This window comes from Phodopus roborovskii, unplaced genomic scaffold (genome assembly GCF_943737965.1).
Source record: "Phodopus roborovskii unplaced genomic scaffold, PHOROB, whole genome shotgun sequence".
Classification (NCBI taxonomy): Eukaryota; Metazoa; Chordata; class Mammalia; order Rodentia; family Cricetidae; genus Phodopus; species Phodopus roborovskii.
The window spans coordinates 11,057,333-11,078,649 of record NW_026126408.1 but is presented as its reverse complement, the minus strand read 5'-3'; the positions used below and the strand labels follow the sequence as shown (position 1 = coordinate 11,078,649).

The 21,317-nt window shown below is 41.1% G+C and overlaps 1 protein-coding gene and 1 pseudogene across 7 annotated transcripts in view; both read right to left on the bottom strand.

The window, feature by feature from the left end:
- Window positions 1–1,893: 1,893 nt before the first annotated feature.
- On the bottom strand, window positions 1,894–2,468 carry LOC127220168 (60S ribosomal protein L9-like; annotated as a pseudogene).
- A 14,435-nt stretch (window positions 2,469–16,903) lies between these two features.
- Ncoa1 (nuclear receptor coactivator 1) overlaps window positions 16,904–21,317 on the bottom strand; it is a 204,918-nt gene continuing 200,504 nt past the window's right edge. For 4 of the 7 annotated variants that reach the window (XM_051181712.1, XM_051181715.1, XM_051181713.1 and 1 more), the window contains one exon: window positions 16,904–19,213. In XM_051181712.1, coding sequence (XP_051037669.1) covers window positions 19,043–19,213 — 171 coding nt within the window. In that variant the 3' untranslated portion in view covers window positions 16,904–19,042. Of the gene's footprint in view, window positions 19,214–19,297; window positions 19,356–21,317 lie in introns of all 7 variants that reach the window. The other 3 variants (XM_051181719.1, XM_051181718.1, XM_051181717.1) reach the window with 3 other exon arrangements.

Below are 21,317 nucleotides of genomic sequence, written 5' to 3'. Positions count from 1 at the left end.
AGTCCCAAATAATGCACAGAGACTCTGTATTTGGTACAATGCTATTGGCCAGGTGCTAGTTTCTTATTGGCTAGCTCTGTCTTAATTATTAACCCATTTCTATGTATTTCCACGTGGTCTTACCAAGAGAGGAGGAATGGCAGTTCTGTTCTTTCCAGGCTCTCCATCCTGACTCTTTTCTACTTCCTATTTCCTCCTTGTCTCCTAGTCCCTCCTATTTTCCTTTCCTATAGGCCAACAGTGCTTTATTCATTAACCAGCATGAGAAACATTTACAGAATGACATCTCCCCTTTTCTGTCTAAATAAAAAGAAGGGTTTTAACCTTAACATAGCAAAATATATCACATATCAGTTATCAAATAAGAATCACAGTTAACACTATTTAGTCCATTAACATTTAGCAAGATTTGAAGAAAATATTCCATCATCTATCCTATCTTTGTCTCTAAAGTCTAAGTATCTTATCTTTAATACTAAGGAAAACTATAAACATAACTATCTGTCTTCAACTCCATCAAAGACCACAGAAGGATAGTATATAAACTCTAGAAATGACTGAGACAACTCACTGCCTGGTCACCCGAAGTTCTTTTGTAATCTTCCATCTTCAGCCCATAGGCCATAGTGTGTCTGGCAGACTCTTCTGCAAAGCAGGAAACTTTAAACTGTCTTCTTGTATTGGCAGTTTGTCAATCACTTTTCTCTGTGTCCTGCAGACTGTCTGGCAGACTCTTTCATGAAGCAGGAACTCTGTAGCAATGTCCGTCCTGAATAAGCAATCACTTTTCTGTGGGTCCTGCATGTTCAGTTTATACAACATAACGTCAAACAGTCCAGACAAGAGCAGTATCTTGTCCAAATGGCTAGTCTTGCCATATTGAAAGCAAACTCCATAACATGTTTCTTCAATGTCCATCTTCATCTTCCTTTCTGACTCAGATGGTGTTGCCAGGAGCAACTGTGCCTCATTGTCAAGAAAAACCCTAAAGGATTTTAAATGCCATATTCTGTGGGTCTTTGAAAGATTTGAAGAATTCCTATCTATCTTAAATACATCTCTGTGTATCTTTAAAAACCTAACTAAACTCTAAGCTTTGACTATCATAGGTAATTATAATCTGTACTACATTATACATTACATTTCTAACTGAGCTAAATAAACACAATACCTAAACAAGAGGAGAAATATACACATCACAAAATTGACCTTAAATTGCATCAATAAATGAAATAGTACTGGTTTAGTTAGGGTTTCTTTTGCTGAGATAAACAGCATTACCAAAGCAATGGGGATAGAGGGCTTATTTCAGCTTAGAGTTCCACACCATAGTCCATCATGGTAAGAACTCAAGCAGGGAAGGGACCTGGAGACAGGAGTTGATGCAGAGGCCATGGAGGGTGCTTCTCACTGGCTTGCTCCCCACAGCTTGCTCAGCCTGCTTTCTTATACCACCCAGGACCACCTGTCCAGGGGTAGCACCACCTGCAGAGAGTTGGGCCTTCTCGTATCCATCAATCATCAATTAAGGCAACACCCCACAGACTTGCCTAATTTACTTCATTTCCTTCTTCCTAGATATGTTTAGGTTTGTGTCAAACTGATAAACACCAAACAGCACAATACCTGTGTCCTCAGAGCCCCTTTGACCATGGCCTCCTGTTCTCTTGCTTCTCCAGCACGCCAGAACTTTGTGTCTCTGTATTCTGCATAATGCTACACTTTGCTCACTGTCCCTTCTCCTCTAGCTTGTCACTCAAAGGCCCCCTCTCCTAAAGGTTTGTTCTGATTTTCTTACTGTTTTTTTTCAATATAAGTCTTTTATTGTCCAAAAAGACATGCCAAATTGTACTTAAATTCAGGGTCTTGTTTCTGGAGCTGGGAACTTAGGTCTTACTCATCAGCCTGATGCACAGTTCCCTTTTCAGACACATAGATACCACCCAAAAACTTCCTGATATCTTTGTTTTTAACTATTGTGGCTTGCTGAATCAGAGCTGCTGAATTTGAAACAAGTTCAATATCATTTCCTTCAAGGATTAATTCATCCTTCTGGGCTTGAGAGACAGAACAAGCAACACCTGTCTTCATCCGAAACTTGCGGATGCATTTTTCACCCAAGAAATCTCAGATTTCAACCAAAGACCCATTCTCCTGAACAACGATGTTGTGAGGAAGTGAGCATACATAGACTTCATCTTGTAGCGGAAGCCCAGTGTGACACCCTTGATCATGTTCTGAACATGACTGCAGATGGTTCAGACAGTGGCCAGTTACTTTCTGTTACCCCACCATTTGTCAACCCGGAGCCTCTTCTTCTTCCCAAGGAGACTCAGCTCTACATTGATATGATTGAAATCCCTCTGGAGGGTTCCTCTGGGGCCCTTCACAATGACTGTGCGCCCCTTCAGAGTGATGTCCATATTTTCTGGAATGTTGATTGTCTGATTGCTGAGAATGGTCTTCATTCTCTCAGTAGATGGGGCAAAGGGAGCTGATTTTCCTACTTTTTAAAACAGTTTCTTTACTGATTCTACTCACTTCCCAGTCCCCCCATATCAACCTCACCCCTGCAAGAAAAATTTTTGCAACCCCCCCAAGAAAAATTTTGTAAAAGTCAAACCAAAACAAGACATAGCAAGCAAGCAAACAAGCAAACAAAACCCCCAAGAACAAAACAAAACAAAACACTCTTCATTTCTATCTTTCTCACCTCTCCTCACCCATTTTTAAAAAGATGTATTTTTTTTATGTATATGAGTGCTCTATCAACTTTATGCCAGAAGAGGGCATCAGATCCCACTATAGATGGTTGTGAGCCAACATGTGGGTGCTGGAAATTGAACTCAGGACTTCTGGTTGCCACTCAGTTTTTAAAACTTTCCCTCCAGCATTTGCCATCTCATACATGTATTTTGCTAATTTATCTGGCAAGCTCCCTGAGGACAGGATTTTGTGTAATCCCAATGCCCAGAGTTGTGTAGGCAAATAGTGGTGCTGTTACATAGTCATTCATTGTGAAGTATGTGCATAGTCTGTGTTCCGGTGTGCATGCCACCTGCACAGTAAAGGACAACTTTGACACCGGTTTTGGGAATTAAACTCATGTTGTGAGGCTTGTGTAACAAATGTTTTTACTTGCTGAGCTATCTTGCTGGCCAACTACTAAATTAGTTTTAAAAATTTCAATACCTAAAATAGGGATTGCAGTTTTTATAAGACAAATCCTTATAGAATTCTTACTTCTTTGAGGTAGAACTTGGAAAAAAAAAGACTAGCTACTTTCACTTAGGACCTTAAAATCACACAAGATAGATCACTTAGGATCGATCATAAAAGCCACACAAGAAGACAGAGTACCCAGGATCATAAAGTCACAAAGCAGAACTAACTCTCTACATTAGCATTTCTATTTGCATATATACTGTAACCTCCATATATACTGTAACCTCCATATATACTGTAACCTCCATATACACTGTAACCTCATATACACTGTAACCTCCATATATACTGTAACCTCCATATACACTGTAACCTCCATATACACTGTTACCTCCATATATACTGTAACCTCCATATACACTGTAACATCCATATATACTGTAACCTCATATACACTGTAACCTCATATACACTGTAACCTCCATATATACTGTAACCTCATATACACTGTAACCTCATATACACTGTAACCTCCATATATACTGTAACCTCCATATACACTGTAACCTCCATATATACTGTAACCTCCATATGCACTGTAACCTCCATATATACTGTAACCTCCATATATACTGTAACCTCCATATATACTGTACCTCCATATATACTGTACATATATATATACTGTAACCTCCATATACACTGTAACCTCCATATATACTGTACATATATATATACTGTAACCTCCCTATACACTGTACATATATATACTGTAACCTCCATATGTACTATAACTCCATATATACTGTACCTCCATATATACTGTACCTATATATATATATATATATACATACTGTAACCTCCATATAGATTCTACCTCCATATATATGTATATATACATATATACATATGTTGCATATATTATATATATATACATATATATGCCTTCTTATATCCTCTACTTCCAAATACACTTCCTTAATAAAAAGCTTTCAAGGGAATATAGGACAACTTGAAGCGCAAGCAGAGAGGTACAGGAGTCTTTCTTTAACTACAGCACTCTTCACATTTTTTATTTCAACTTTAAATTCTAGCTTACTGAGTATCATTTAAAGTGTAATCACTGACATCAGAAAAATGTTCAGGTGAGAACTGATTTAAACGAGCTCGTGTTTATACAAGTTTAAAATGGAAAATGAGCAGGCAGTAGGGAGCCTAAGGTTTGGGACAGGCAGGTATATGACAGTCATTTTAGAGCTGAGAGTAAGGCAGAGCTAAGCAGGACTGGACTGTTTTGAGGACAGAAATCCCAGGTAAGACATCTGTCATCTCCCTGTTCACTGGCTGACTCCATCCATTTGCCCTATATTCTGACAGGGCAGCTTTCAGAGGCACTAGCTTTAAAGGGATCTCATTATTGTTCAACACTAGGCGTTGCCTATCTGAGGTACTGAGTGCAGATCAGAAGGAGCTAGGGCCAACTTTCTGCTCATTTGGGAAGGAAGCCTGGAAGTGTTTCAACAGATCTACAGTCAGGCTCAGCTCCTGCACTTGAAGACTTTCAAAGACCAGTGAAAACTGCATTCCCTCCCAGTTCATGAAAAAGTGAAAACAAAAACCATCATAGAAAACAGAATCACATCATGTACATTGTGCATAGATTGGTAACCTTCTAGAATGCAACCATCCTAACTCCAGGGGGACAACTTAGGGCCTACCTGTCCCTTAGCAGTTGAAACACTGCCTTTTACAGACCTATTGTTGCAATCAGCATTGAACAGCCCCCATGGAGAAGACTGGGGAGGGAAGAGGATGTGTATCTCTTCTGTAAGAGCCTTAACAACTTAGTGGAGAAAAGAGACCAGTGTGCAGACAACCAATTGCTAATGAGGCAAAGGGAGAGATTCTGGAAAAGAGCCTTGAAGGATAAGGACTAGGAAGGAAGGAAGTATTCCAGACTAGGCAGGAATGAACATGGGGACAAAGTTAACTCAAGTATGAGGATTATTAGTAGCACCCTGAAGCAGAGACAAGAGGATTTTAATTCAAGGCCAGCCAGGTCTATGTACCGAGACTCTGCTTCAATGGCAAACAAAGAATAAACACTGGAGTAGTATGTGGCTGTGGCATTTGTTTTTCTAGAGAGTAGAGGTTGCCACCATCAAAAGGTAGGCTGATTTGAGATTCACTCTAGGTTGTTTTATGCTCTCTGATGATAGTGTGAAGTGGCGTGCAAGAGTGAGAAGGTGGTTACTGAAAAAAGAAATGCTTTCAATTTGGCCTGTGATTAATAGGGGTAGAAAGGAGACATGAGGCTACAAGCATTTATAATCAGGACTCCTTGTAATCTGGTGAAAAAAAGGAAGTCGTTGCCAATGGCCACTAGAAGAGTGATTGGGTCAGCAAGCTCAGATAAACACAAGAGGATATGGCAGGAAAGTAAACAATGGTAGGGGCATGGACTCCATGTATCCATAGTCACCAGTGCTAAACTTGAGTAGGGTCTTGCAAAATACCCTGGCTATAAGAGTGTACTTAAGAGAGATCCGCCTATCTCTGCGGGTCTACTCTGAGTTCCTGCGGGCAAGATCCTTGACCCCCAAATCTGGGCCTCTGCCAAAGAAAGAGGCCTCAGCTGGAGAGTTCCAGTTTCCAGTGAGATCCGACTATCCTGCAAAACCTTCTCAAGTTCCAGCTCAGACCTTGTCTTCTTCCTCCAGCTATTGGCCAGAGGTGAGTCTGGGCCCAATCTGGGCTGCCTGTCCCCTAAAACCTCTTTACCCCCTCCCCCGCCCGAACTCCCTGGGTTGGCCCCTGATCCTGCTGCTCCTGTCTCCGGTCCCCATTGAGAGCACCCTTGGAGCTCTGATACACCCCCAACCATCCCCACCGCCAGCCTACCCCCCTACCCTGTGCCCTACCCTACCCACCGTCCTGCTGCTCTGGTTGAGCACTGGGACAGAGGGTGGAGCCAACAGTCCATCCTACTTCGGAGACTTCTCGGAGCAACTCTGAACAAAGGAGACCTGACTAACCACGCAGGACCACCTGTAATTTCCACCTGCTTGGTCTCTGACTCCACCTCCAGTCCTCTGCTGGAGTCCCGGGCCCCTCCCAGAGATCCGCCTATCTCTGTGGGACCACTGTGAGTACCTGCTGGCATCTTCTACTGGATCCTCATCCTTGACCCCATCCCTGGATCCCTGCCTGTGGAGAAACCTCCTAGAGAGCTTGGACCACACAGAGCTACAGATATTGAATCTCAGACCCACATAAGCCCATCAGGGAAGTACCATAGAGAGAGGGGGAGACCCCACCAACACCTACTGGAAGAAGCTATGGGAAGAAGGCAATACAAGAGAACATCTAACAACAGAAAGACAAGCATGACACCACCAGAATCTAGGGAATCTACACCAACTAGAACAGAACACAACAACAAAGCAGAGGAAGCAGAAGGGTATGACTTAAAAATTACCATCATAAAAATGATAGAGGCCCTGAAAAAAGATGTGAGAAAATCCCTTAAAGAAATGGAGGAAAAAACAAACAAAAAAGTGGAAGAAATGAACAAATTCCTTAAGGAAAGTACAGAAAGCCAAAAAAAAATAATTAAGCAGGTGAAGGAAACGGTTCAAGACTTGAAAACTGAAATAGAGAAAATAAAGGCAACACAAACTGAAGGAATGCTGGAAATAGAAAAGCTGGGCAAAAAATTGGCAACTACGGACACAAGCATAACCAACAGAATTCAAGAGATGGAAGAGAGAATCTCAGGCGCAGAAGATAAACTAGAAGAAATAGATTCATCGACCAAAGAAAATCATAAATCCAACAAATCCTTAACACAAAACATCCAGGAAATGTGGGACACCATGAAAAGGCCAAACCTAAGAATAATAGGCATAGAGGAAGGTGAGGAAGCCCAGCTCAAAGGTGCCGAAAACATATTCAACAAAATCATTGAGGAAAACTTTCCCATTCTGAAGAAGGACATGCTCATGAAAGTACAAGAAGCATAACGAACCCCAAATAGGCTGGACCAAAGAATATAAGACCCCTCGATATACAATAGTCAAAACACCTAGCATACAGAATAAAGAAAGAATATTAAGAGCAGCAAAGGAAAAAGGACAGGCAACATACAAAGGCAGACCTACCAAAATTACACCTGACTTCTCCATGGAAACCCTAAAGGCCAGAAGGTCCTGGATAGATGTTCTAAAAGTATTAAGAGAACACAGATGCCAGCCTAGGCGACTATATCCAGCAAAACTCTCAATCACTATAGAAGGAGAGAACAAGATATTTAATGACAAAACCAGATTTTCCCAATACGTATCTACAAATCCAGCCCTACAGAAAGTATTGGAAGGAAAACTCCAACCCAAGGAAGGTAACTACGCCCACAAAATGTAAACAACAGATAATCCAACTACACCAGAAACCAAGAGTGAAGCCGAACTAATATATTCACAATACCACTGCCAACAACAAACCTAAATCAAACAAGCATCAACAATCAATGGTCCTTACTCACCCTCAACATTAATGGTCTTAACTCACCTATAAAAAGACACAGGCAAACAGAATGGATACAAAGACAGAATCCATCCTTCTGCTGCATACATCTAAGCTTCAAAGATAGACATTACCTCAGGGTAAAGGGTTGGGAAAAGATTTTTCCAATCAAATGGAAATGAGAAGCAAGCAGGCATAGCTATCCTAATATCTAACAAGTTAGACTTCAAACCAAAATTAGTCAAAAGAGATGAAGACGGTCATTTCATATTCATCGCAGGAGAAATCCATCAACACAAAGTCTCAGTTCTGAACATCTATGCCCCCAATACAAAGTCACCCACATTTGTAAAAGAAACACTACTAAAACTCAAAGCTCATATAAAACCTCACACACTTACAGTGGTAGACTTCAATACACCACTCTCAACACTAGACAGGACCACAAATCAGAAACTCAACAAAGAAAGAAAAGAATTAACAGAAGTTATGTCTCAACTGGGGTTAACAGACATCTATAGAACATTCCATCCAAAGACAAAAGAATATACCTTCTTCTCTGCTCCACATGGAACCTTCTCTAAAACTGACCACATACTAGGTGGCATAACAAACCTCAACAGATACAAGAGAATAGGAATAGTCCCCCGTATCTTATTGGGCCACCATGCTTTAAAATTGGAATTCAACAACAACACAAATAGCAGAAAACCTGCAAACTCATGGAAACTGAACAATGTGCATTTGCACCACACCTGGGTCAAAGAAGAAATAAAGAAAGAAATTAAGGACTTTCTAATATTCAACGAGATTGAGGATACAACATACCTGAACTTATGGGACACCTTGAATGCAGTGCTACGAGGAAAGTTCATTGCACTAAATGCCCATATGAAGAAAATAGAGGATAGTCACATAAGAGAATTAACAGCACAACTGAAAGCCTTAGAACAGAGAGAAGTGAACTCACCCTGTAGGAGTAGACACCAGGAAATAATCAACTTGAGAGCTGAAATCAACAAAATAGAAACCAGGAAAACAATACAAAAAAATCAATGCAATGAAGAATTGGTTTTTTGAGAAAATCAACAAGATAGACAAACCTTTATCCAAATTAACGAAAAAGCAGAGACAGAACATGCAAATTAACAAAATCAGAAACGAAATGGGGAACATAACAACAGACACAGAGGAAATCCAGACAATTTTCAGGTCATACTTTGAAAATCTGTATTCCACAAAAATTGGAAATTCAAAGGAAATGGACAAGTTTCTGGATAACTATCACTTACCAAAATTAAATCAAGAACAGACAAACAACTTAAATAGACCTATAACCCGCAATGAAATAGAAGCAGTCATCGAAAGCCTTCCAACCAAAGAAAGTCCAGGGCCAGATGGATTCAGCACAGAATTCTACCAGACATTCAAGGAAGAACTAATACCACTACTCCTCAAACTGTTCCACAAGATAGAAACAGAAGGTTCATTGCCAAACTCTTTTATGAGGCCACAATCACCTTGGTACCCAAGCCTCACAAAGACACAACTAAGAAAGAAAACTACAGACCAATATCCCTGATGAACATCGATGCAAATATACTCAATAAAATACTGGCAAACCAAATTCAAGAATACATCAGAGAAATCATCCACCATGACCAAGTAGGCTTCATACCTGGAATGTAGGGATGGTTTAACATACGAAAATCTATCAACGTGATCCACCATATAAACAAACAGAAAAAGAAAAACCATATGCTTATCTCCCTAGATGCGGAAAAAGCCTTCGACAAAATTCAACACCCTTTCATGATAAAGGTCTTGGAGAGGTCATGGATAACAGGAACATACCTAAACATAATAAGAGCAATATACAGCAAACCAACTGCCAACATCAAACTGAATGGAGGGAAACTTAAGCCAATTCCTCTAAAATCAGGAACAAGACAAGGCTGCCCTCTCTCTCCATATCTCTTCAATATTTTACTGGAAGTTCTAGCTAATGCTGTAAGACAACAAAAGGAGATCAAGGGGATCCAAATTGGAAAGGAAGAAGTCAAACTGTCTCTATTTGCAGATGATATGATAGTTTACATAAGCGACCCAATAAACTCTACCAGGGAACTCCTACAGCTGATAAACACCTTCAGCAAACTAGCAGGATAGAAGATAAACTCAAAAAAAATCAGTAGCCCTACTTTTTTCAGACGACAAAGAGGCAGAGAAAGAAATCAGAGAAACATCACCCTTTACAATAGCCACAAGCAACATAAAGTATCTTGGTGTAATGCTTACCAAACAAGTAAAAGACCTATATAATAAGAACTTTGTGACTCTAAAGAAAGAAATTAAAGAAGATACCAGAAAATGGAAAGATCTCCCATGCTCTTGGTTAGGTAGGATTAACATAGTAAAAATGGCAATCTTGCCAAAAGCAATCTACAGATTCAATGCAATCTCCATTAAAATCCCACCACAATTCTTCACCAACCTTGAAAGGATAATAATCAACTTTATATGAAAAAACAAAAGACCCAGGTTAGCCAAAACAACCCTATACAATAAAAGAACTTCAGGAGGCATCACCATTCCTGACTTTAAGCTCTACTACAGAGTTATAGTTCTGAAAACAGCCTGGTATTGGCATAAAAATAGACAGGTAGACCAATGGAATCGAATTGAAAATCCTGATATTAATCCACGCACCTATGAACACCTGATTTTCGACAAAACAGCTAAAATTATACAATGGGGCAAGGACAGCATCTTCAACAAATGGTGCTGGCACAATTGGATGAGGGTGTGTAGAAGACTGCAGATAGACCCATGTCTGTCGCCATGCACAAAACTCAAGTCCAAATGGATCAAAGACCCCAACATCAATCCAGCCACATTGAACCTCTTAGAAGAGAAAGTAGGAGGTACCCTTGAACAAATTGGTATAGGAGATTGCTTCTTGAACATAACTCCAGGGGCACAGACACTGAAAAAAACAATTAATAAATGGGACCTCTTCAAACTTAGAAGCTTCTGTAAGGCAAAAGACACAGTGGACAAGACCAAATGGCAGCCCACAGACTGGGAAAAGATTTTCACCAACCCTATATCCGACAAAGGGCTGATCTCCAAAATACACAAAGAACTCAAGAAACTGGTCAACAAAACTCCAAATAACCCTATTAAAAAATGGGGTACAGAACTGAAGAAAGAATTCTCAATGGAGGAAATCAAAAAGGCTGAAAGACACTTAAGAAAATGCTCCACATCCTTAGCTATCAGGGAAATGCAAATCAAAACAACTTTGAGATACCATCTTACCCCTGCCAGAATGGCTAAAATTAGAAACACCAGTGATGACTTATGTTGGAGAGGATGTGGAGAAAGGGGAACACTCCTCCACTGCTGGTGGGAGTGCAAACTCATACAGCCATTTTGGAGATCAGTATGGCGGTTCCTCAGGAAAATGGGAATGGGTTTACCACAGGACCCGGCAATCCCCCTCTTAGGCATATACCCAAATGATGCACATCCATGCAACAAAGACATCTGTTCAACTATGTTCATAGCAGCACTATTTGTAATAGCAAGAACCTGGAAGCAACCTAGATGCGCCTCAATTGAAGAATGGTTAATGAAGATGTGGCACATCTACACAATGGAATACTACTATACAGAAAAAAATATTGGAATCTTGAAATTCGCAGGCCAGAGGAACTAGTATACAAGGTGTATTCTAAGAGATTCATATAAAGTCCCTCACAGAACTGGGAAGGGACAAGTCCCCCAGAGCTCAGGGGAAGTGGGGGGGCAGCGAATGGAGAGAGAAGTAGGAGAAAACGAGAGGGAGGAAAGGAAAACATGTGCGACCAGGAAGATTGAACCTGGTTAGGAATAGAAGACAGGAAAGAGAGAGAGAGAGAGACAGAGGCACAGAGAGAGAGAACATAAAAGAGGGAGCCAATATTGGTTTGAAGAAAAAATTGAACACAAAGAAAGGTCTAGAGAACTACAAGACTGCTCCCAACTAACAATTTGAGCTTCCATGGAAAGGCTATCATAAATGCCCTTCCCGGAGAGTGAGATCAACAACTAACTTTTCCATAGAGCCCTCAACTAATACCTGTTGGAAACAGGATCAAATACCCATACAAAAACACTGAGTCGAACTAGAACCCAGATGCAGATGGAGAGGACAAGACCATGTAGCAGAAACACATAGAGACAGCTTACCTGAACAAGGAGGAGCTAACGGCCACTAGACTGATAGCTGGGAAGCCAGCATGGGACTGACTCAGGCCCCCCTGAATATGGGTCTCAGCCAGAAGGACTTTGCAGTCTAAGGGACCTCAGACAGTGGAGCCAGGATGTATCCCTGGTGCACAAAAGGACTTTGCGAACACATCCCCCATGGAGGGATAACTGCCTTAATCTAGAGACAGGAGAGAAGCCCTAGTCCCTACTTCACATGACCTGTCAGATCTACATGACCCCAACTGGATGGCATTCCCCTATATATGGAATTGGGGTGGGGGGATGGGAGGGGAGGGTGGTTAGAGTGCATGTGAGAGGGCAGAGAGGGTAAAAGGGAGGGAGGGAAGGAGGGAGGGAAGGAGGGGAGGAGGGAGGGAGGGAGAGGGAACTGGGATCACATGTAAAATAATAAATTAAATTAAAAAAAATGCTTTGACTCCAAAATTTAAGTTGAAGGACAAGTTACCGAGGAAAAGGATTTCTATTTTTGTTTCCACAGAAAATGAAAAGATGTGGATCCTTCCAGACTAATGTGGTTTGATCACGCCAGACCGCCTGAAACAGAGTATGAGGTGATCCTACATTCAAAACAGCTGGACAAAGCAGCCTTACAGACTACAGCCAGGATTTCTGAATCTTCTTCGAATCCCCCATGACAGCGCCCCTTACCAGCAGGAAGTAGTTTGGAAAGAATGATGCCCAAATTCCCAAATATTGTGTATAAATGTTTGTTTTCATTTAATTGGACTTTGTTAATATAAAATAAATTTTAAAAAAAGAGTGTACTAAGATGAATGTACTATAAATATTGCCTTCACAAATTAAAAACAAACATATTTAATACCCAGTACTGTTTTATTTTCAAAATTGGGAACCTTCAGAAGCCTTGATGAAACTTAAGTTCTAGAGAATTATTTTTTAGTATTCCCAGTGTTGGGGCTGGAGAAATGGGTAAGCACTAACGGGTTAAAAGTATTTGCTGCTTTTTCAGAGGACCAGAGTTCCATTTCTTGCACACACACTGGGTGGCTCACAACCAGGAATCTGATGCCATGTGAACCTACACACACACACACACACACACACACACACACACAGAGAGAGAGAGAGAGAGAGAGAGAGAGAGAGACATATGTTAAAAGTAAAATAAATCTTAGGAAAAAAAAAATGCCAGCCTTAAGCAGGTATGGTGCACTCACCTTTAAACTGGCACAGAAACAGCAGGCAGATCTCTGAGCCAGGCAGCCTGGACTACAGAGCAAAATGAGACTCTGTCTATAACAACCATGATGACAACAAAGCCTCTATGTCAGTGCCTGATGGGTTCATCTTTAGTGCTGGTTCTGAGCAGCACAAAGCGGGTTTCATCCCAAAACCCAACTAATTTTTGAGCCAGAATTTCTGAGTCCCTTCACCACAAACTAGAGTTTCAGTTTCAACATCTGAGACTGTGCTGCAGTACAGGGGCCTGAAAGGCCAGCTGCAGGCCAAAAGCATCCGTATATTTGCTATTAGTACTAGAGTAAACTTATCAGAATAGAAAGAACAGCAACATTTAAGGCAATGGTTCTCAACATGGGGATTGCGACCCCTTTAGGGGTTAACTGACACTTTCATGGGGGCCGCAAATCAGATATCCTGCATATCAGATGTTTATATTAAGAGTCATAACAGTAGCAAAATTGCAGTTATGAAGTAGTAATGAAAACAATTGTGTGGCTGTGGGGGGGCACCACAATATGAGAAACTGTATTAAAGTGTCCATAGCTGTAGGCAGGTTGAGAACCACTGGTTTAAGGGCTATGAAGTCTCCACCATGGGAAATGAGCAGCTCAGGCAGTCATCTCTGGTGCTGTCCACAATGCGTGTTACACATCAGCTCATCAAAAACAGAAATTGTCTTTTATGGCTTTGTTTTTGTTGTTGTTTTTTTCCTTTTGGAGCTGTTCTAAATCTGAGGCCCTCTGGACACTGGGGTGGGAGGAGTATCAGATGAGGAAGCAGCAGTTGCTCTTTCAACATTTTGATATTCTGGTATGCTTGCTATGGATACTTGTTTACACTGGTTGTAGAATGTTGAAACAAGTACAAATGATTGTGGCAGGGCCAAATCTGCGGCATGTGGGAAGGCTTCCCCATCTAAAGGAGCAGGAACTCAGAAGAATAGGTGCTTCCAACTGTGACCCAGGACACCTACTGTCCTAGAATTACAGACTACAGTTGTTCTGTGTCTTAGAAAGGATCTCAATGGCCACACACACCGCTGGAGACCTAACCAGAGTCTCATCCCTGCTTGGTGAGTGCTCTGCAATCGAGCCACTCCTCAAACCCTAACCCTGTCAGAGAATCTCAGTATGCTTGCCTATAACTAACCCTCACCTTCTAAAATTGTTTAAAGCTGACGTGTTGACACTGTTTCACTAAGTCCAGCCTTCACTTCCTGTTTAGATATAGAGTCATACTATGTTGGGACGCTCTGCAGAGTATATGCCAAAGAGCCCCTTCCCCATTTATTTGAGGACCCAAAGGACAAATTCTCACGGTCTCCAGAAAAGGTTGTCTCTTCACCACCATTGACCTCTTGCCCTTCTTTTCAAGACTGGGTTTAGCATACTTCACAGAAGCAAGCCAGGCTGAAGGTCACACATGAGATGAAAGTCTTGTAGATTCTCAACAGTCTTAAGTCATCTACTCCAGGACAGGGAACCACAATCTGGACTGGAAAGACAGAGCTTTGGGGCTGGAGAGATGCTTCAGTGGCTCCTGGATCAGTTCCTGGTACAGCCACAGTAGCTCACAACCACTTCTAACTCCAGTTCCAGGAGGTCCAATGCCACCTTCTGACCTCTACAGGCAAATACACACATATACAGGCAAAACACTAGGCACATACATCTTTAAAGCTGGGATTTCACGTCCCCACACTGCTAGAATTATTTGTGTACCTAACCTGGTAGAGCCTGTTTCTAACTCTCAAAGGTTTGCAGAGAGGGGGCGAGACAGAGATTCTTCTACCAGCACTTTGGAAATTGTCAGAGTGTACATTTACTTTCTCTGACTGTCTTTAATATCATCACCAGCTACAGATGGGTGGTTAGAAAGAACATAAGGCGATGCTTCTGGCTGGGTAGGGCTAGTTATGGAAGAGACCTTAGCTATCAGCTGTTATAATTTTCAGATGAGCCCCCCAAGCCTAGCACATGTTCTTTCCGGTCTGCCAGCTGACAGAGTCTACCAGCTTGTTTATGAGTGCCCCATGCACTGACAACAGTCTCAGAAGCCAGCGATCTATGGCTTCTTCCGGTGTCCACCTTTCCATGTGCTGCCCCTCTGAACTGTCCTTGCTCCAGCTCTTCACAGTGCTACCACAAACGCCATCTCTTCTGTGAGAAAACCTGCACTGACCTCCAGGCACAGCCTCACTGAATCCCGCTTTGCACCACCTCCCCACTACCACTTCTAACTGCTCTCCATCCCCTGCCTGTGGTATAAGACACACAGGGCAGGGTCCATTTGTTTTCATCCCTTCTTATTCTTGGAGCCTTGGATGAGGCATAAAATGTATTGAATAAGTAAATGAGAGCTTTTAGTTTTTCAATGTTCTTAAGAGTTATGGTAGCAATGAAAATAAAATGCACAAAGAAAACCATCATTGCTAGCAGAACAGGCTCAATTTCCAACAAAAAGAACATATGGGTTCAATTACATCAGTGAAATTTAGAGGCAGGGGGATGGTCACAGACTGTTTACTGTATTCAAGTGCAGGTGTTCTTCAGGCAAGAGCACTTAATGTCAGCATAGGATTAGCACAGCTGCTATGTAAGCAGACAACCATCCTTTCTTTTACCTGGTCAGTTCAAGAGACAGCGTCTAAGAACTTCTCCAGTGGAATCTTCTCCAGACAAGACCACAGAGGAGTAGTTTCCTCATTCTTCTACTTGCTCTTCTCTCTCCACTGTTCAGGATAACTTCACACCAGTGGGTGACCTCAAAGAAGCATCGTTTTCCCTTATCCACACTATGGGTAAACGTATCATTTTACCTCAAAATATGATTTTAAACAACAGATTCCAAGTCTAGTCATCTGTGGGAATGTATGTGAGGAAAAGACCCAGCTCCTATCCTCTGGAATTAATTCTACTTAAGGTCTAAGTTTAAACAAAAATAGTTATTGGTGTGTGTGTGTGTGTGTATGTGTGTGTATGTGTTTGTCTATGTATGTGTATGTATGTATGTGTATATATGTCTATGTCTGGTGTGTATGTCTGGTGTGCATGTGTATATGTGTATTTGTATGTGTGTATATATATGTTTTTGTATATATATGTGTGTGTGAATGTGTTATGTATGCGTATATTTATGTGTGTATATGGATGTATGTGTATGTATGTGTGTGCATGTGTGTATGTGTGCATATGTGTATGTGCTGTGTGTATGTGTGTATATGTGTATGTATATGTTTGTGTGTATGTGTGTGTGTGCGCATCATAGCACCCATGTGGAGGCCATAGAGGACAACTTTCAGGACTCAGGAGTCCTTTCTTTCCACTATAGACTCTAGGAACAGAACTCAGGTTGTAAGGCTTAGCTGTTAAACCATCTCACTGGCCAGGACCTGGCTTTTATAAAATGCATTATTACACTGAAACAGCATCCTCAAGTAAAATTCCATACCTGTATCTGTAATCAAGAGAGGCATGCTATTCTGTGGTCTTTAATGTTGCCCGGACAGTGTCCTTGTCTCAGATACAATAGAGTTTATTCTTCAGACAAATGGCTCCTAACCACAGCTTGACTTTTATTTTATCCAACTTTACAAGAAAGGTTCATATTAGAGTAACTTTAAGGATTTTTGGCTATAGAGATCATTTCTTATTTATTAACCTTTAGTATTTGAAGTCATCTGGGTTTTGGCAATTTTTCTAGAGTCCTCCCTTCCCCCAATAAATGAAGAGGCAGCTCATGAGGTTGTTAAACAAATTCTATTCAGTAGCTGGAAAAGTCAATTTCCTGTGGAATGACAGGAATTACATAGAAGCAAGCAATTTTATTTTCCTCAAATGTAGCAATAATTTTAATCTGTACATACATAAAACAAACAGTGCAATTATAAATCCTCGAAGGTGACATGCATACTTTAAGGTGCGGTGGGGATGGGGGAAGGCATTAGCATCTCCAATTTTCTCTTCTAGGTCCTTATGCAAAAGCACTGAGTCAGGAAACTTCATCTGGAATGCTGAAGTTAAAGGTGAACTTCCTGAAGTCTGCACATTTATCATCACAAACAAAATGGAAATGACCTTCTTGAGCAGTTTGGTAGGAACTAGAGTAATATGGCTGGGCTTTCAAGCTGGAAATAAGTGAGCTCAGGGATGTGTTTTCTGAAAAACTAAAAAAGATAATGTTTGTAACTGAGGGTCCTAGTTCTGTTTCATAGTTGCTACCACACGAGCCCTTCCACCATTTTCAAAATGCCATAGTTTCTGAATGGATGCTGTTCAATGGAGTTATTTGAAATCGGGGTGGTGAGATGCAGAAGGAAAGACCCGGGGAAATGGCTTCTTCCTTGAAGTCTTAAGTCCATGCTCCTTATCTGCATTGGTTTTCATGGCCTTTTCTCTGCTGTGTGAGCAGAGGTAGCTGGTGCAGAAGTTCAGCAGGCCCAGGGATGCAGATCAAGGTTAGCTGGAGGGCTCTGGTGGCCTCTCTTGCGACGCCTTGCTCAAGCTCTCCCACCTGTGGCAGAACTTCTAGCACTAGAGTCAGTTCTTTGGCTCCTTTCTCAGGGCCAGGATGAGACAGGATGTGGCAGAGTAACAAGACAACGGGAAAACATGGTACCAATTAGCCTCGGAGCAGCACAGAGAAACTTATATTTGCACTGATGGAAATTCAAATTCCCAAAGTCATTCTGAGACAGAAAAAGCAGATTTTTCTCTGAGTGAGCACTGATTTCCCTTCATACAAGCGGCCTGTGACACTGTGTGGTCGTCTGCCCTAGCTCAGCTAGAAGAGCTCTTTTTGGCAGTGCCACTTTGATGAATTCCAAAGTAAATCCATACATGGTTTCACAGTTACTGGGATAATGTAATTACCAGCCAAATGTAATTGCAATTCAATCAACATTATATTTCACACACAAATTTAAAAAAAACCAAGAGGATGATAAAAGCATAAAATTAAACAGGACAAAATCAATTTCTACAAGAAATCAAAATATATTTACAGTGAGATTTAAGGAAAAATAAGCTACTCGGATCATAAATTTAATTTTATTTTAAATAACTTTAGCTACCTCGTTGTTAACACAGTAAAAGCAGAGAAAGAACAGGCTGCTTCCCCCCACAGACTTAATCAGAAAATTGTATCTACAATAATTGATAGAACTCGGTTCTTGCTCTTCACCCATCTCATCAAAAAATTATTGCATTTTCCCCCAAACTGCGTTTTTTGGATTCCTCAGTGAATATACTCATTTCGTCCTCTTTCCTGGAGGCATCTTGGTTTCAATCCATCTTTATAAAAAGGAGAAGGGGTGTATATGCAGAAGCAGAATATCCTCGATGCCAAAAGACAGAGCTGCTTGGAGAAGCTGATTGTGCACACGAGCTGCTGGGGTCGGGAGGAACGTGACAGCCTCTGGTGGATAGACAGGCAAAGCCCTGTGGGGGTCTTCGTCCAGGGCAGGGGCAGGGCTTCATCTCCCCTTGGAACTTGTTATTTTGGTTTCCCTCCAAAAGCCTTCATCCAGATAAGAAGCCAATGACTGATTACAAAAATAAGAATAATTAACTTTTGGCTCAAGAATTAAGATTGTCCAACTGTTCTGCCTTGTTATTCTTTTCAATATTCAAGGCCTTTACAAAGAAAGACACAAAACCATCTCTCAATCTCCCAACAAAAACAAACTCTTTTTTTTTTTTTTAGTTTTTTTCCTTTTCCTTTTTTTTTTTTTTTTAAATTTTTTATTTTTTTTTGCTCCAAATGCTACGACCTGAAGAATGGCTGCAGATTGAGATATCAAAAATCTCAGAAAAATATATAATATATTTGTATAACTCTGCATGTCTATTATTTAAACTTCACATTCCTTTAAAAGTGGTTATTCAGTCAGTAGCTGCTGAAGGAGGCTCTTCTGCTGGGCCTGGGGGGTCTGTGGTCCTGATGTGGGTTTTTGAGTTCCCAGTGGACCAGGCTGGTTCAGGTAAGGGTCCCCGCCTACCAGATTCACTGTACACTGGACGTCAGCAAACACCTGAACCTGTTGCACCTGCTGGAACACAAATAAAAGATGTGTTTAGACAGAAGGGCCTGCCCCCCCGGCTTATGAGTGGGTACTACTGAAGTGGGAACTCACTAGAGCAATTCCTCTAGTCTGTAGTCACCACAGAGAAGAACTCTTCTGTCTTCTTGTCCTACAAAAAGAAAATCGCTGCACTCATTTTGCTCAGGGTTCTGGAAAGTTCACACTTAAAAATAAAACCCAAACTGGAATGGTTACGCCTCCTACAGGGTTGCCATCTACAATCAGTGTGTGGTCCCTAATAGTACCAAGGCTGGGGGGGAAGCCCAGTTTCAGAGTTTGGGAATACAGTGATGGGTTTCAAAAATATCACGCTAATTGGAAAACTAGTTCAAAATCATTCTATGGATGACTTTAGTAGAAAAAAAAATCTTTTTTATGTCACTGAGAAATAAGGTCTTTAACCTAGTATTAGCAAAATAAAACCACCACATTCCACACCAACACCAGCATCACTGACATTCATATCAGATGACTAGTGTTGTAAACTGCACACAGCTCCTTTACATACTGGCTTCAGACTTAAACATTAAATATTAGCAGAGAAATTTTGTATTTGGTTTTTCCCCCTCATAGACAATTTTCTTAAACACATGAACTAAAAATAACAATAAACATCATCTGAGAACAGTGTGAATTTTCCCTTTACTTGCAGTAGTAATAAATGTATTCCTTAACAATGTCTAAAGTTGTATTGTTCTGGCACTCTTATTGGAAAACAAAGCCACGTAGTAGTCCTCCCATGAGCCTTATCAAAGGTTGTCTACAGAACCGGTTAGCAAGCCACACTCCTGAATACGCCAGATGAGGGAGACTTTTGGCTGTTGTGCTTCATGTTTAATAGATTGTAAAGGATTTTAAATTACTGATATCTTTTTTTTTTGTCACTTATCTCTAATGCATGCCATTTACATTCAGCTTTTCTGAAAAATTTTCTATCCTCAATAGAATTCAAGTTGTTTTCCATTGCCTTCATTGGCCAAATGGCCAATGTCCCGGCCATCAAGTTTCTGTTTCAGGCTAGCCTGTGGTCTCTTTCTCTCAGTGGAGCCTTCAGTGTCTGGTGAGTGAGTTAGGCTAGCAGTTCCTCCTTTCCCATCGGCCTCTTTCACCAGCTTCTCAGGGTGCTCCCAGCTCTGCTGTGGCCCTGGGACTCCTTCTTTTTGTTTTCTCATGAATCTACCACACTCCATCTGTGGTTCTGTGTCCTTCCTATGGTATGCTCTGCAGCTACCATTCCTATTCTTTTTCTTCTCCAGACTGCTCCTTCACTCTACATTCCTTTTCTCCTTCCTGTCTGCTCTCCCACAGCTGGACCCTGGGATTCCTTGGTTGCTAACTCACACTCCAGTTTGTTTGGTAAACACAGAAATGAGAGGATAACAAGATGGGCTACAATGGAAAGAAGATTGAGCCACTGGACCTTCATGTGAGTACAAACAACAATGCTTTTCAGGCACTGACATTTTTAAATCAACAGAGAAAATTTTATGTTTGTTTCTTAAGTATGAAATACTGGGGTGGAGCACTAAGGTGGTTTTCCTTCTGTAAGTATTATAAACCAATCTTGATAAAGAAAGGAACCATAAAGAAATATTCTTTAAAAAGAATATTTCAAAAGTGTGTATAAAAATTATAAAGATTAAGTCAGATTTCAAAACTCATGTTAGCCTGAGACCAGATCTCAAGGGACTTTCAAACTGTCACCTCTGCCCAGTCAGGCACATGGCACAGGAGGGACTGAAGGCATCTGGAAGGGATGGAGAAGTCAGCACCAGACTCTTTTGAGTTCCCAGCACATGTCTGACAAGTGCTGTCTGATGACTCTAGAACCTTAAAACTTGTTTGTTCTGCATTAAGTAGTTTGTTACACCTCCTGGGACATGTCTCTATGAGGGTGACTTTCAATTTCTATGAATGAAGACTGTCTTCCATATCTCCATCACAAAATGCCCATTCTTTACCTCCCAGCACTCAGACATACTCCCTTACAGCTCAGCGTCTGGATACAACCTTCTGACTCCCCTTTCCCATTCAAAAACCCCAGCAAGCCTTTTTTTTTTTTAACCTCTTC